This window comes from Varanus komodoensis, unplaced genomic scaffold (genome assembly GCF_004798865.1).
Source record: "Varanus komodoensis strain SLA01 unplaced genomic scaffold, ASM479886v1 scaffold41, whole genome shotgun sequence".
Classification (NCBI taxonomy): Eukaryota; Metazoa; Chordata; class Lepidosauria; order Squamata; family Varanidae; genus Varanus; species Varanus komodoensis.
In genome coordinates this window covers 5,392,637-5,408,942 of record NW_025335954.1, presented here as the reverse complement: position 1 = coordinate 5,408,942, position 16,306 = coordinate 5,392,637, and the positions used below count along the sequence as shown (strand labels likewise).

Sequence of the window (16,306 nt, the reverse complement as noted above, 5' to 3'; positions counted from 1 at the left end):
GAACAGTAAGAGCTGATAAGGCTGCCAGGTTAATAGCACTGCAATCACCCTCATTTGATTGCCAAGACCCACAATAATCCCTGTGCCTCAGTGATCATTATGTTAATCTCCTGTAATCAAGGCTATTATTTGTATTAAGTCTCCTCTGCAGACCTCTCATAGTCCTCACTGCACTGCCACTGCGTTCCTTCTCTCACATACACCTTCACTGTGTTCCCCTTATTTTGTCATTGCTTCATCAGCTGCTATGTCATGTCACACAGACACTGTGTATATTCACTCTGTGTATGTACATCCTATGTATGTTCTAAAAGCTTGTAGTTGGCGGTGGAGACCACTACCCAGTAGCTTAAGTAACTGCAGGGGGCCTGGGTGATCTCACCAAAAAAAACACTGGGATTCAAGGTGATTCAATCTCCCCTGCGGGTCCGAGTGTTCATTCTCCCAGTTGGTAAAGAGACTCTGACACTAAGCACAGATACCGCAGCTTTTGACATTTCCACAGATAATTTCTACCCCAGACTTTGGATACAATAAGGTGCCATTTGCTTCATATGTCTACTCTCAAGTCTACCAACATCCCTAAGGAAGGACCCCAAAGGAGCCTACTTTTCTTCTTTGAAATCTCTGGACCTTGAAAGGGTCTGTAGAATCAATAGAACTAGCTATGACCAGTCTTTTAATATCTGACATTAATGCCTATTCTGGAGATGTACAGAACAAAAATACTAATATCAACTGACTGTGAACCAAAAGAACTGTGGACTGAAACCAAAGACATGGTTTCAGGGAAAGAATGCACCAAAATCATCATCATTGTCATCATCATCATCCTGCAGCAGAAAGAAAGAAAAAGGCTAGATGGGTGACAGCAGAAATTGTTTTTTTAACAATTGCAATTGTTAAGGGCAAGTGAGAAGCAAAAGCAAAAGGTGACAGAAATAGAATCAGAAACTTGAATGCAACTTTTGCGTGACTATCACATAGAGACAAAAAGGTCTGTTACAATGGCCAGTGCAAAGAAATAGAAGAGAACAACAAAACAGCAAAGGCCAAGTGACCTCTTCCAGAAAATTTAGCAGCCAAAAGAGAATTCAAACCCAGGTCAGGAATGTTGAAAGACTAACAGAGGAACATACCATCTGACCAGGATAAAATATAGAGAAAGTGGAAAGAATGTACAGAAGAAATATGCAGAAGAGATAAAAAGAGAGACTCCTTTGAAGAGGAATCCATGAGAAAGAAAATGGAATATTGGAAAGTGAAATGAAGCCTGCTGTGAAAGCACTTAGAAGGGACAAAGCAACAGGAGCAGATAGGGTACAATAGAAATATTCCAAGCTGCAATGACAGAATCTGCCCAAATCCTTAAAAAAAATATGGAAAACGAAACAATAGCACTCAGGCGAGAAACATATAATACTCCAATCCTTTCAGTCCCTTTGAAAAGAGATGCAAAGGAGTTTAATTTTCCATGCAAGGCAAGTGACGCTTGAAGTATTGCAATAAGGAATTTTACTATATATAAAATAAGAAATGCCTGATATTCAAGCAGGATTCCAAAAAGGAAGGGGCACTCAAGATCATATCACAAATATATGTTGGCTGTTGGAGTGCACCAAAGAATTTTGGAAGATCGTCATTCCATAGACTATAGCAAAGCTTAGGACTGTGTGGATCATGAGGAGTAATGGATAGTTCCGAAAGAAATGGGTGTGCCCTACCATTTGATTGTCCTGATGCAGTTAGAACAGAATATGGAGAAACAGAATGATTTCCTGTGGGCAAAGGCATCAAACAAGCATGCATTTTATTGCCCTGTCCAATATATTTGCAAAAAATTTTATAAGGAAAGCTGGTTTCAGGTCAAAAGAAGAAGGTATGAAAACTGGTGGAAGATACATCAGTAAGTTAAGATAGACAGGTGATACCTTTGTACTAGTAGAAAGCAGCAATGAATTGAAACTTTTCCTGATGAAAGTGAAAAAAGAAAGTGTAAAAGCTGGACTGAAGCTGAACACTAAGATATCAAAAATCATGACAATTAAGAAATTACAGTTGTGAAAGATTTTGCCTATTTTGGCACAGTCATCAATTCAAAGGGAGACTGCAACTAAGAAATTTGAAGACAACTGTGATTTGGAAGGGCAGCGAAAAAAGAACTAGAAAAGATAATAAAATATAAGGATGTTTCACTGAAGACCAAGGCCAAGATTATTCACACTACTGAATTCTTCATCATTATGTATGGAAATGAAAGCTGACAGGAAAAAAATTGATGTGGTCAAAACAGGGTACTGGAGGAGAACTTTGCTAAGTGGGCTCTAGATCAAATCAACCCAGAACTTTCCCAGAAGCAAAAAGTGAAGAGTAAACTGAATCTGTCATACTTTGGGCATATCTTGAAAAGGCAAGACACACTGGAGAAGGCAATCATGCCAGGGAAAGTCAAAGGCAGAAGAAGTGGAAGACCAAATATGAGATGCATCTGTTCCATAAAGGAAATCACAGCGTTGAATTTGCAAGAGCTGAGCAGGGCTGTCAAGGATGGAACATTTTGGAGGGTGCTTATTCATAGGGTCACCATAAGTTGGAGATGACTTGATGGCATTTAACAGTAACAGAGAAGAAATTTTTCTAGTGGAAGGAATGCTGTGTCAGCATTCCTCTACAAATGCTGTAACTAGCTCATAAAAATTGCCTGCAAGTGAGATTTTTTGCTTCTTAAATAAGCTACAAACTTCAGTTTCTTAAGAAGGAATTCAACTAATTAAAGGGAGCAGTTCTTAGAAAAAGAGAGAATTAAAACCAATTAAATAAATTTGAACCTGAATAAAGTTCTTTACATCTCCAAGTCAGTAGGCATGGTGGCTGTTGGGAAAATTCAGATAAATCCTGGTAGAAAAGGGTTGCTTATTTGTGTTATAAAATCAAACCTGGAACATCTCTTCCATGATTTCTCAGAAAGAATTACAATACAGGCTTCTGTTTAGTGTTATTTTCAAAGCTGTTGCTTTAAGAGATGGCTACTACCTTGGTTGGAAAAACCTTTGCAGAATGGGGCTCCCAAGGAAAGTTAACGCCTATCTATTCTTGTGCTAAGAGCGAATAAAACTGATAAGGCGGCCTGACGGGTTCTTCTAGCAGTACTAAAATCACCCTCATTTGCATGCCAAGACCCACAATAATCCCGGTGCCCCAGTGATCGTTAATCTTCTGTAATCAAGGCTATTGTATTGAGCCAGATCTCTCACATTCTTTTGATTGTGTTCCCCTTGTCATTATCCACCCTGCGGCTATGTCATGTGACTCAGAACATATAAAACACTCTGTATATGTTCTAAAAGCTTGTAGTTGGCGGTGGAGACCACTACCCGATAGCTTGCTGTCGTAACTGCAGGGAGCCTGGGTGATCTCACCAATAAAAACGCTGCGGTGCAAGGCGATTCAATCTTACTGCACGTCCGAGTGTTCATTCCCGCCATTGGTAAGGAGACCCTGACAGTGCTATGTTTAATTCTTGGACTTGTATTCCGAAGACTTAACATGGCTAATTTATAATATTTATTATAATATATGTATTAATAATATATAAATAATATTCCGAAAAGGATAACTGCGCGGAACACCCACATTTCCCTTTCTAGTAAATTTTCACTAAGTCAGATCGGAGAAACTTACTTTCAAGCAAGTACGCCGTTCATTATAATCCAAGAGCTTGCGGTGCACACTTCCTATTTTGATCCCGGAGGGAATCTCCTGCGCCCTTCGTCAAATGGGTTTTGCTAACCGTTTGTAACAAGCAAGCCACCGCCGCGGGTTTCCTAACCAAGAAAGCGAGTCTTTCACCTACTTTTTTGCAGGAGTGAATCCGTAACCCCCATCCCTGCAGTGGGGATGGGGAGAGAGCCAAATACACATACATACAATGACTGAATCTTCCCGTCTAAGAAAGAGCATTTAGGGATAGCCGCCTCAACCATAGAGGCACCAGTTCCTCCCTCTTCCTAGCGATCACCAGGAAATACAGCCGAGAGGAGGAGGAATAGGGGATTAAATTAAAACTGGGACCTTCCTGTTCCCAGCGGCCCCCTGACTTGAGCTGGGAGTTGAGCTTTAGTGCGATCGCTGCCTTGGGTAAGCCTTCCTTCGCTGCTTAGAAGCATCAGGGAGGTTCCCTCGCCTCCTTCACCCCCGGGGCAAGTGAGTTTTTAATCGAGGAATGGGGGGGGGGTCAGAAGGAGGAGAGGGGGGATAATTGTCTCTAGGAAGTGATTTGGGGAATGGATTCTCCTTTGACCTCCTCGCCCTCCCCATGCAAGTGGGCAACGTTGCTTTGTCCAGTCAGTCGCAACGCAAAAGATTGCATGGTTTTGGGTTGATCAGCTCTTTCGACTGCGATCCTTGGTTATAGTTTCCTTCCTCTTCCTCCTCCTCGCTTGCGATCTCTCTCTTTCTCTCCCTCCGGTGCAAGCTGGCAATGGTTTTCTCTTCTGAGATGTAGAGCTGCTTTTAAGATCTCGAGCTGCTTTTAAGATCTCAACATTTCGAGAGGCATTCTCTGCTCGTTTCCCTCACACCTCCTGCTCGCTTGCTGCCCCAAATGACATTGCTCGATCCCAAGATGGCCACCCCGCGCTATAGGGAAAGCTGTCATTTAAAAGTTACGGCCCCTGGGTGCTTCTGCGCTGACTTCAGGGTATCCTGCTGGAGGTTTGTAGGGCTGAGTAAGAGGGAGAGGAGGGTAATTCCTTATCCTACGGGGCAGATGTTGAGTGGAGCAATACGAATCAATTTGCAAAGGTGGTGTGAGTCTGTCTTCCCTTTTCAAAAATAAGATTTCATTTAAAAAGTAGTCTCTGTAATATTAAGTAATTAGAAACATTAGCAGATTTATAGTATAGTTCAACACAGGATTACTTACTTAGAAGTGCCCTCCCTTGCGTTCTCTGGGACTTAACCCCAGGAAAGTGTGTATCGGACTGAGGCTTATTGGGGTATAAGAAGAAGAAATATATTGGTCTTTGAGTGTCCTTGGGTTGGATCCAGGATCAGTCTTCTGTGGTGGAAGGACTCTACTCGTGAAAAGTGCCTCTGTCCTCCCTACAGCTCATCCCATTCAGTAGGATCTGTGTAGTAGGGAGCCAGAGGTGCTGACATGGGGATGAAAGGGCAAGGTCTAAATCCACAGTCAAGTTGTATGGACCGAAATCTGCATCCAACCCCCCGTGCTGGGTGCAGTGAGTTAATACAGTGATTCTGGTATTTTTAGTTGCAGTTTGATATAATTAGGGGTAATAGCTGTAGGTATGAGGGCCCTGTTTTACAATACTTTTTTGTCTTCAGCAGTGCTAGATCCCTGTGCATATACCTGGTTGCAGCTAGTTCATCGATGCTGTAATGGTCGCCCCCCCCCCCCCAAATCTGGATATTGTGCCAAATTTACATGTAGCAACCTTGTTTTGAGGCTACATTGAACACCAAAGGTTTGACTATGCAGCTTTTTGGAAATCAGATTACAGGCTTTAGTTCCTACTCAGAACAAGTTGGGGTTTCCTGTATTGGTTACTCTTTATATCTGCTTCTGCACAAATATCCATTTGCCTGAATATTATTAAAAAGGATGGACCTATTTTTCCCAGGATTGGCTTGAGGGTGTATGTGAGAGAAGGGACAAAGGAGGCAATTGCCCTAGAGCCCCACAAAGTTGAGAGTTCCTACCATAATGGTTTATTTTCAAAGGTTAGTAAACAAAAAAACTTGCACTTGTTGTACTCTGTCTCCACTCACAGGCCATGGGAGTGAAACAGAAGACTCAGTCCTACTTTTGCATCTTGAAAGAATGGTGGGGCCTCTGCAATCTCTTCAGAGGCCAGAACAACCTTGAGCCTAGATGAAACCTGGGACAATTCTTAGCTATGCTGCACTTACTTCCTTTCCTCCAGTTTGAATTCTTTTCCTCTTGGATTTCCTCGATGAATTGTAATAATAACATAGTTGAGTTTTTGAAAGAAGTCTAGTGTGTGTTGCTGTTCTCACATATATATATGAGCACCTGCTCAATCATTCCCCTTTAACCTTCAGGCAGGACAGAGTCAAATAAGAAGCCCCTTCCCAGAATTTCCAGCAGGCTAGTCCAAGTGATGCACTTTAAGTAGGGGAAGTGGTGGGCCATAGTGGGAGAGAGGAAGATGAGGTTCCCAAAATGCTTTGAGAGAGAGAAAACAAAGCAGGCTATAAATGCAGTATCTTTAAATTAAATAAAATAAGTATGTTTGGCTGCATCATATGAGTGCATCGTCAGTAAATTGAAACTGGTAAAAGATTTCCTAAAAACTTCCAATGTTTAACCAATGTATCATAGGCCTGGTTTTCATATAATTACAACCCTGGTTTTAAAAATCCTGGACTTTTATAAATGAGCCATGGTACTAATTCATGCTGTTCAATTGTTTCTGCTTGGCAGCTCCTGTCAGTGTCAGCAGCTAAATAGAGCAGCTAAATGGCACATTTACCAGGTTTGTCCTGAGTTCCAATCGTAGCTTGTCAGGTGAGGAAAGTCAGAGTTCCAAGATAGGGTCTCACATTAAACAGCCAAGGTATGGAGAATCCCTGGGTTCCTTGGCTGCTTTTGCTGGGAGAAATTGAGTAGTGTGAACTAGCATGCTGGGTCATTCACAACAACCCAGTGCTCTAAAAAGTGCTGGCTTTTCATTTATATACAAGCCAAAGTATAGTGTCAGCAAAAAGTCAGCTTGCCAAAATAAAAGCAAGGATGAAGTTATTCAAGTAGGGTACCTATTTAAATATTAGATAATTCATTTGCTATTGCAATGATTAGTTTTGTTTGGATAATGAAATGTTAATTTCATCTGATTTCAGTTACCATAAATAATATTTACAATACTATGATGATGTGTAATTTCCTGAGATACCAAGATTCTCCTTTGGATTCAATTAATGTTAAAGTTTCAAGTGTAGTTGTATGCATTTATAGACAAGTGAAGATTCCAGAACTCCAAACGTACTCCACTTAGCATGGCTGGCAGGGTACACTGGAAATTGTAGGATTTTTTTTTCCTGTCTAAACATGTAGAAGATTGTGCACTTACTGATGCAGTCAGTTGGTATCCATGGTTCATTAATGAATAACACACCATTAAAATACTGCATACTAAACTAGATAATGCATTTATTATGGGGATTCAATATGCCATATTATTTGGTGACAGCATTTGGGTGGGTATAGAAAGAGGTTCCTGTTTTGCTCTGGGTTATACTGTTGGCTTAGGCCAAAGAGCCAGAACTGAAAAGTCAGTTTCCCTGATTTGGGAGGTGCCCCAGTTGCAATGCTTCTTACAAAACATATTTCCATCTGATAAGTGTAACAGATGCATACAGAAGGGCTTGTGACTTCAGCAAGAGGTGCCAACTCTGCCACCCACCAAAACATACAGTAGGAGCACTTCGAAGTTTTGCTCCCATTAGGGGTAGAGCCCCTGGGAGTTTTGTAGCTAGCTCTTACCATCTTTGTCTTTATGGGCCAAAGCCAGAAAAGGAGCCAAAAGCTCAGAGGCTGGGCTGGGTGTTCCATGAGCAGGTCCTATGTGATCCGCCCCTGGAGATGGAGGCCTGGGTCATAGAGTGAGCAATGGCAAGCTGTTCCCAAGCAGCAGTCGAAATGCAGCAAGGGGAGCAGATATGGGGCATGGTGGTCTAAGCAGCTACCTGGTTTTCCAACAGAGAGAAGGCTGCGTTGGCCAGCACACAATTGCCACTGCTCAGGAGAACTGTGTGGAGCTGCTTCTCTGCTTGGTGACAGAACAGGGTCAGCAATTCATTTGCTTTTCCAATTTATGAAGGGGTGGAAAGAGTTGCTATGCATTTGCCATACTGGGTCTGTTGACCTTTGAGGAGGTGGTTGCATGTTTCACTGAGGAAGAGTGGACACTATTGGGTTCGGCTCAAAGGGCTCTGCAATGGTTCAATTGGATCAGAGAGCATCTCAGGCCTGCTTTTCTGGGGATAATGCAACCCCATGTGGAATAGCCATTTATCTCATTCATAGACCCAAGAACCTCCCAGCCACCAGCTGTCAGGATTTCGTCCAAGTTTACTGGCCCATATCCACTCCACTACTGCTTCCAAGCACCAGTCCAACACTAACCCTGCCTCACCTGACTCAAAGGGCAAATTGAGCAGGAAGTCCTCTCCACCACCAGGCACTGCCTGGAAAAGATCCTACAATAAGAAGTCATATCACTATTTTTTACTATTCCCAGAGTCAATTGAGCATATTATGGTTGACAGTATCAAAATTTTCCAAGAGATTCAGGAAAGTCAATAGGACTGCACTGTAACTAATTGTCCATGAAGGATTGGTGCTTAAATATTGCATAAGAAGAGGCTACAAATAAATCAGCGGACAAACAGCATGCAAAGTTTCTGTGGGTGTGCATGTGTGTGTTTGTGCATGTGCTCAGACTCTCCAGCCCCTGACATGGACGGGTTCATCTGCCTGTCAGGTGCTCACCTTCCCCATTAGCTCCTGTCCCATACCCAAGAGCATTATACAGAGCAGCATTACTGTTAGTGTATTAATAACCCACCTTTCACCCTTTTCTAAGGGACCCAACTTTTGCAAGATTCTCCTCCTCCCCATTTTATCCTTACAACAACACCCATATAAAAGTTTTAAATAAATTAATAAAATAAACCCAGTGAGGAGGATTAGGTGGAGAGCCTGTGACTAGCCCGAAGTCACCCTGTGAGCTTCATGACTGAGTGGGGACTAGAACCCAGTTCTTTGGAGTGCCAGTCCAACATTCTAACCAGTGTTCTGCACTGGCTCTCTGGTTCAATTATATTATTCCTGGCTTATGTCCCATGAAGGCCCCATTCTTGTTCCCTGCTGTACACATTGTGCCCTTCCTGTTTGCTTGCAGTAGGGACAGGAGACAGGGAGGGAGTTTCTTCTGGAAGTGGTGACCAACAAATACCACGTAAAGCAAAAGTTTCTGATACCATGTAAAGCAAAAGTAAAACAGGAAACCAAGATATAACCATGACTGAGAACAATCCAAGCTGGAAACAAAAACGGAAGCATCTGCAAAGAGCAATCTGTTCCCTCCCTCCAAAGCATTGTTAAGCAGCATTGCCTTATTAACTTGTTTCCTGAAGGAGAAGAATCCAGAAGGACCTCCCTGGGGTAGGAATCTGGGTGCCACAGATGAAAAGGACCTGTTGCTAGTGGCCATATAATCCTTGGATGATAGTTGGTGCAGGGCTTCAGATTGCCATATATGTGGGCATGTTGAAAAGGGGAAATCTGCCTTGCCAACTAATCAGAGAAGGAAACTGATTCCTGCTGTTGTGCTCTAAGCAACTTGGCATGCAGAAATCAGTGGTGGAAATGCTATTTTTTAATGTTTGTTCTTTAAAGTGATATTATGGCCATGATCATCTATACTGGAAGAACTGGCAAGCTTACCTCATGCCCTAAGTGGCTATATCACAGGAGATGAGCACGCAGTTATTCCTCAGGGGCATTTTGGGAGTTCCTGCTTTGCCAACTTCTGGCACTGGATTTGACTTGATAATTCATGTCCGACTTTAGTGGGAAGTGGGCCAAGGTTATATTTGGTGGTGTAGTGCATCTCTTCCAGGGCTGTGTGTTTTTGATTCTACAAAGAATTACTCTTGAGATGGATACATACATACAGTGCCTGTATTTTTTAATTCAGTGCTTGGTTGTCCTCCTGCCCCTTAGGGCACCAGTAACTGCCGACTAGACTACAGAAAGTTATAATTTGGTTTGGGCATACCCAAGCCATATGTTTTCAAGCCAGGATGGCACATATTTGCATGCTCCTGATGTGGGTTTGGGGAAGCAGCTTGAGAGAAAGCATAGAAGCTACCTGCTAAAGTGGAGAAAAGCAAAAAACGAGCTTTTGCTTGTGCAAATTCTTACAGGGGACCTGGGCAGCTCCTTTGGCTTCCTGGCCCATGTGAAAAGACTGAGTCTGCACCTGCCTCATGTCCTGTAGGTCTTTTGGATTTCAACTCCCATCACCCTCATCTGGTTTAAGGAAGCTGGTAGTTGTGGGCCCATATATCTAGAACACACCAGCATTGGGTACAGCTGCCCTACACTTTTCCTGTAATTCAGAACAAAGGAGCTCATTCCCCATCATATGATACAGAAGGAATTCTCATGTTCGCAACCAGAGATGGTGCTTATAATACAGGTCAGGGTCATACTGTGTCCCAGCCTTGTGCCCTCCAGGTGTGTTGAGGCCAAGCATTGGAGTGACAGTCCACTGCATGAGAAGGGCACTCAGCTGGGGGAAGCTGTTCTGTGTACTGTGGATCTGGGATAACTCACCTTTGGCATATCTGGTAAGATTTCAAGGTTGGGGCTCAACCCTTGGAACACGTGAGATAGTTCAAAGGGAAGTTCTTAACATGTGTCAAGTACATTGGGGCGAGTGCTGAGCTGCCTCCACCCATTTGCACTTACGGGGCAGGTCATCTGGAGCAGAAATGTGGCTTCCTTGTGGTCCTCAGCCCTGGTGCTTTGCTGTGTCCAAGTCAACCCCACACCAGTGGAAGACCACAGATTAGGAGAGCTATGTAGGCCTCTCTGTGCTGCCGTGAAGCCCACTAGAAGAGACAATCAAAGGGGAGTCCATGTGACTTCAGACCATAGCTGGGCATGCCAGTCTTGCTCTTTAACCCAGCTTTGCTATTTTGTGTATCTTAATACCAACCCTGCAAATATTGGACCATTTCTCTAACCATTTCTTATTTTCCCTAGAACAGAAGCATTCTGGCTTGAAAAAATCTTCCCTTTGAGATGGAGCATGAACATCCAGGCAGTGTGGACATCCACAGCTCAGAAGCTGGTAGGATTTCAAGGGGAGTTTACACAAGGGACACCCTCAGGGCCAGCTACAGAATCTTGGGTGAATATCCTGCCCATTCTTCAAGGAGACAAGGGCTGAATACAATGTCCATCTCCCTTCCCATATTATTTACCCAACAATCCTATAGACTTAGGGAGTATAAAAACCAGCCCAAAATCTGGTAGGCTTTCTGACTGGGTGGCAATTTGAACCTAGGACTCTCCCTTCCTCTAATACTCTTACCCATGGGTGAGCAAGATGTGACCTGCAGCCTCCAGACCTGCAGGGCCAGCCCCCTGCCACCCCCTGAAATTTGGAACACCCCAAAACAGCGAGCCCAGATATGGGCTGTTGTAGCAGCATACAAATTGAAATAAATAATATAATAAATGTTAACCAAAAAAATCAAACAAAATGGCTTCCAGAGTTGCTATGGCACACCAAAAGTGTCAAAACTAGCTTGCTTGTTTGCTAATTTTGACACTCCTAGGACTCTGTAGCAGTTACAAATGACATTTTGTTTTTATTTTTTACTCCCCTCCCAATTTTTTTGGGAGTGCAAGAGTACAACCTGCAAAAACAAGGATGAATGACCCTCACCCCTCCTGAAGTTGCCCACCAAGCTGAAGAAAAGGAGCACACCCATTGCAAACACTACAGGGCAAGAAATAAATGCTCAAGTGGACACCTCCACGCTTTTTAACCTCTGGATCCTGATATGCAGATTTGTATGCCCATTTTATTACTCTTGCCAATATTAAACAGCAGACAACAGACTTGTCTTGGCTTTGTGTTACTGGAGAGAATTTGAGAAAGTTTTTAAAGAAGACTTTGGCTTTTAGGGAGCTTACTGTCCTTTCTGGAAAAGAACTAAAAGATGTGTGTATATGAATCCACACTTTTGGCTAATTAGCAACAGCACCTAATGAAGTCTTTATTTATTTATTATCTTTATATCTCATTTTTTTCTTCTTGTAAGGAACCCAAGGCAGCTTAAATGATCCTCTTCCTCCTTTACAATTAATTTTGTGAGGCAGGTGAGGCTAAAAATCAGTGTCTGACCCAAAGTCACCCAGTGAGCTTCATGGCTGAGTAGGAACTAAGACCTGGCTCTCCTGAGTCCTAGGCCGATAATCTAATCACTGCTTCACACCCTCTTTCAAGGTCTCTTAGATTCAGTGAAGCAGAATATGATTGCCATTGCCTGTCATTTTGCTTTCTTTGTCACTATGGTATTTATTTAGAAAGATGCACTTATATCCAGTAATGTAGAACTTCGTGTATGTGGGGAGTGTTTCACAATACTTTGCATGTTATAGCTCTCAGCTCTTTCAGTAAGTTTATTCACTAGCCTTCAGTTGTTGTATATTTAGGTCATATTCCACATACACTACATATGTACATGCTTCGTAGTGGTGTGCCCATATATAATGAGACTTCTCTCTGCCTGGTAGAGTTCAGCAGGTTTTTTAATAGCTATGGAGTACTCCCAGAGCTGTTCATGGGAAATCAAGATGGTGGTAGCAAGAGGTTCCCACTTCACTTCAGCCGTTCCAGTAAGAAAATATAAACATATTTCTAAAATGCCCGCTATTGCCAGTCCAGGCAGTAGAAGCTGTTTCCCAAGAAAGGAGGGTAAACAATTCAGCCAGCAAGTGCTGTTGGACATGGAGATGGCAATCTGAGCGAGTGTGGCTCCTCACGAATCCACTGTTTCCTATTTGCAAGCAGAGTTGTGCACATTGCATTAATCTGCTAAAGCACAGTGAAGGCACAGCACATGATATCGAGTGCAGAATCTAGCCTCCTTGCCTGGTATTGGTAATTGGGACAGAGGAGGAGGAGTTCTCATTACTGTGTAGATATAAAGTGGACAAAGCTTGCTAAACTCAGCAGCCTGAAGAGTGATTAAGATTTGTAGAGGTTGAAGGTAGAACTTGAGTACTCTCATAGAATCACAGAGCTGGAAGGGGCCTAGCAGGCCATCAGATCTAACTGCCTGCTCGGTGCAGGACTCAAGTCACTCATCCAGATTTCAGTCCAGCCCAACACTGCTTATCTTCCAAGATTAGGCAGGATCAGGCACTTCAGGCTATATGGAAGTTCGGAAGCTCTCCATCTTTCTTAGTTCCTTATCAGGGTTTAGCGAATGTGTTGAAGAGGCCTTGCTTCAGATTTTGCATGACTGCATATGTTACATCATTCCTTGAAAATGGGCACAAGGGGGTGAGCAGGTGGCCAGCTTCAGATGGGAGATTGCCATCTGTGTAAATGCCCAGTTGGACTATTCAAGGCTGTCAAGTGGGTGGCTGAACTGGAAGGGGACCATGTAAGCTGACCTGGGTTCCTTGCAAGAGGAAAAAGTGTGGGCTATTAATGTAAATAAATAGTGATTGTGTTATTATTTTAATCTTGTTTTATTTATAAGTCACCCTGAGTGCCATTTATCTTGCTAGAAAGATGGGGAACAAAGGAATATATGAATCTGAAAAGTAGAGCATGTTTTTGGACAGATGCAAAATGAAAAATTCATTGCAGAATCTTTCTCTTTAGTTTGCCAGACTACAGACAAAGAATGCCGAACTTGCTTTGCTCAGCCAGTTACAAAAATGTAATAAGGATGGAAGAAGAAACTATGCAGACTGGGAAAAATGTGCAGAGCATAATTAATGCAAGTTGCATAAGTGGCTCCTGCATAACATTTGAACTGCTTGGGTACAGGATTTTTTTTAACACAGGTACCTCACGGAAGGTTGGGGAGGCTGCACTCTTCCAGTTGTTGGGGACTCTTTCATTCCTCTCAGCCCCAGCCAGAATCGCCAGTGGGTGGAGGTGATGGGAGCTGTAGTCTGGCAGTGTTTGAAGGGCTGCACGTGGCCGTTGTGACATACAGCCCTGCCCATAAGAGGGTGCAAGATTCCATAAGAGGGCCCTTTTTAAACACCTGGGCACCCTGCAGCTGCTGCTGCATTACTCTTGTGATGGATGTGCATGGCTCTCTTCCCCTGCAGCTGACAAAGGTGCGATGAGTGAGGGTGAGGATGATTACCTGGAACATGAGTCCATCCAGCCCACCACACATGGACAGCCGAACTGGAAGGCCAATTCCCAGCAGGACGGGTCAGCTGCAGAACGGCAGGGGGGCCCGCTGGCCCCTGGCAGTTACGGCGACGGCGAGGTCGTGGGAGCCCCTGCAGTCATCTCACGGCCCGGCAAGCAGCGCCCCTTCATCTGCAATGAGTGTGGCAAGAGCTTCAGCCACTGGTCAAAGCTGCTGCGGCATCAGCGCACGCACACGGGGGAGCGCCCCAGCACCTGCTCCGACTGCGGCAAGAGCTTCTCTCAGAACTCTCACCTGGTGCAGCACCGGCGCACGCACACGGGTGAGAAGCCCTACGTCTGCCGTGACTGTGGCAAGAGCTTTAGCTGGAGTTCCAACCTCATCCAGCACCAGCGCATCCACACCGGCGAGCGCCCTTACACCTGCGGGGACTGTGGCCGCAGCTTTACTCAGAGCAAGAACCTGGCCAAGCACCGGCGGACACACACGGGCGCCCGGCCCTTCCGCTGCCCGGAGTGTGGCCGGGGCTTTGCGCACACTGCCGGCCTGGTCAAGCACCAGCGCCTTCGCCACGACACGGACTCCCCCATTGGCCACCCCTGTCCGGAGTGCGGGCAGCGCTTCCGTGCCCCTTCGGAGGTGGAGCGTCACCGTGTCGCCCACCATGGGGTGACCCCATCAGAGCCCTTTATTTGTGTGGAATGTGGGGAGTGCTTCACAAAGAGTACCACACTCATCCGGCACAAGCGCGTACACAAGCCGATCTTTGTGCGTTGAGGCTTTGGCCCACTCTGGCCACAGTCTAACTGTACACCCAGGTTGACAGCTTCGGCCACAGGTGGGAGTCCAGGGTGGCTCTTTGACTGCAATCTGAGTCTTCCTTGGCCAGGCCGCAGGACCTGAGAACCAGTGTGCAAAACCACCGAGCAGCAACAAAGGGAAGAGGAAAGAGATTGGCACAGAGCTTGGACTTCAGGGGTGTTTTGGGAAAGAGCTTTGATTGTGGTGCCCAAACCCTGCACAGCCATAATCCCCACCTACCTTCTGAGACCCGGAGACCCTACTGTTGTACATAATGTGGGGGCAATTCCTTAGTTAGAAGCCTATCTAGAGCTCTACAAGGGGAGGGAGGGAGAAGAGAACCAGTCAAAATCAGGCTTCTTGGGCTTTGGATGGAAGACAGAATTCCAGGAGGGAGAGTACTGCTCAGCAGAATTAAGTTGCCTCAGGGAAGGGGCACAGATAATTAGCAAACAGAGATGTGAGGGCAGTTTTGGGGTGGGGGAGGGAGGTTGAAATCAGCCTTGTCAATAAAATTTTCTGCATCCCCTTCTCTCAGGAGTGCTGGTTTCTCTATCTCCAGTTAACTACTTCCTGTTCTGTACAATTGTTATTGAAACCTGGCTACTGTGTCAGAAATGGAAGTGTCTAGGTGATGGATCTGCAATACCAAAAAGGCCAGGTGACTGTTCTGGCTGGTTGGTGCCACATTGCCCACACTCACGATTCACACATGCAGACTTAATTTTTTACATAGCCTGTACATACTCAAATGAAAGTGTGCTCTGCTGAGTGGGAACCAAAAGTCATTCCAATCTGTTACCTCCTTCCCATTTGCCACTGACTGGATATGGGCATCTTCCCTTCCTGCCCACTTCTTCATGGAACCATTCAGTGCCCTGCCCAGCTGTGGGGACTGAGTATTGCCCATTCATGGCATCTAGGCTGTTGGGCTCCCCCTGACCACCTGCCTGGTGCCTGAGATGCTGCTGCCTACAATAGGAGTTGGTGGGGCACATATGCTGCCTCTTTGTTCACTCATAAAGGAGGAAAGAGCAAGAAGGCATGCTCAGAAGCACCAATGACCAGCCCTGGACCGCTTCAGCAACCAAGAGACTGCTTTGACCAGGGGTCCTCAAACTTTTTCAACAGGAGACCAGTTGAAAGGTGGCAGCTACACGCACAGGCCAGTGAGGGGGGAGCTGGGCGTGCGGGCCGGTGAGGCTTCATCGGGTGTGCATGAGCATGCGTGTGTGGGGCGGCAGGTTGCTTGCTCAGAGATGGTTTTGAATTCACTGGGAGATCTCCCAACCATCTCCAAGTGAGAGCAAGCCACCACCTCCCACCTGTGCGGCAAGCACGCGTGTGGGTGGGGGGCAGCGGTGTGGGCCGGATCTGTTCCACAGGCCATAGTTTGAAGCCCCATGGCTTTGACCACAGGAAGGCAGCCTGCCCCAACATGGTACCCTCCAGATGTACTGGGCTACAGCTCCCTGGATTCTTAATCAGTGGAAGCTCAAGTGTAAAACACCTGGAAAACACCAGGCTGAAGGTGGCTCCA

General features: G+C 45.0%; 2 protein-coding genes across 18 annotated transcripts in view; one reads left to right on the top strand and one right to left on the bottom strand.

Moving 5' to 3' along the window:
* The window catches only part of ASB8 (ankyrin repeat and SOCS box containing 8), a 31,935-nt gene extending 17,845 nt beyond the window's left edge, over positions 1 to 14,090 (bottom strand). The window contains exons 1-2 of the mRNA XM_044443068.1: positions 13,954 to 14,090; positions 10,520 to 10,662 (exon numbers count right to left, since the gene is read on the bottom strand). The gene's annotated coding sequence lies outside the window, so the exon portion shown is untranslated. The remainder of the gene's footprint in view (positions 1 to 10,519; positions 10,663 to 13,953) is intronic.
* LOC123029764 (zinc finger protein 436-like) lies at positions 4,041 to 14,758 on the top strand. 17 transcript variants are annotated; one of them, XM_044443050.1, is made up of 5 exons: positions 4,041 to 4,137; positions 5,793 to 5,982; positions 10,822 to 11,632; positions 13,458 to 13,642; positions 13,916 to 14,758. In XM_044443050.1, exons 4-5 carry the CDS (start codon positions 13,480 to 13,482, stop codon positions 14,740 to 14,742), a joined length of 990 nt encoding a protein of 329 aa, XP_044298985.1. In that variant the 5' UTR covers positions 4,041 to 4,137; positions 5,793 to 5,982; positions 10,822 to 11,632; positions 13,458 to 13,479; the 3' UTR covers positions 14,743 to 14,758. The 17 variants fall into 17 exon arrangements, with proteins under 17 accessions (XP_044298985.1, XP_044298992.1, XP_044298994.1 ...); XM_044443055.1 differs by lacking the exons at positions 4,041 to 4,137; positions 5,793 to 5,982 and adding an exon at positions 4,165 to 4,203 and having other exon boundaries at positions 10,822 to 10,904; positions 11,468 to 11,632; XM_044443053.1 differs by lacking the exon at positions 4,041 to 4,137 and having other exon boundaries at positions 4,869 to 5,982; positions 10,822 to 10,904; positions 11,462 to 11,632.
* Positions 14,759 to 16,306: the final 1,548 nt, after the last annotated feature.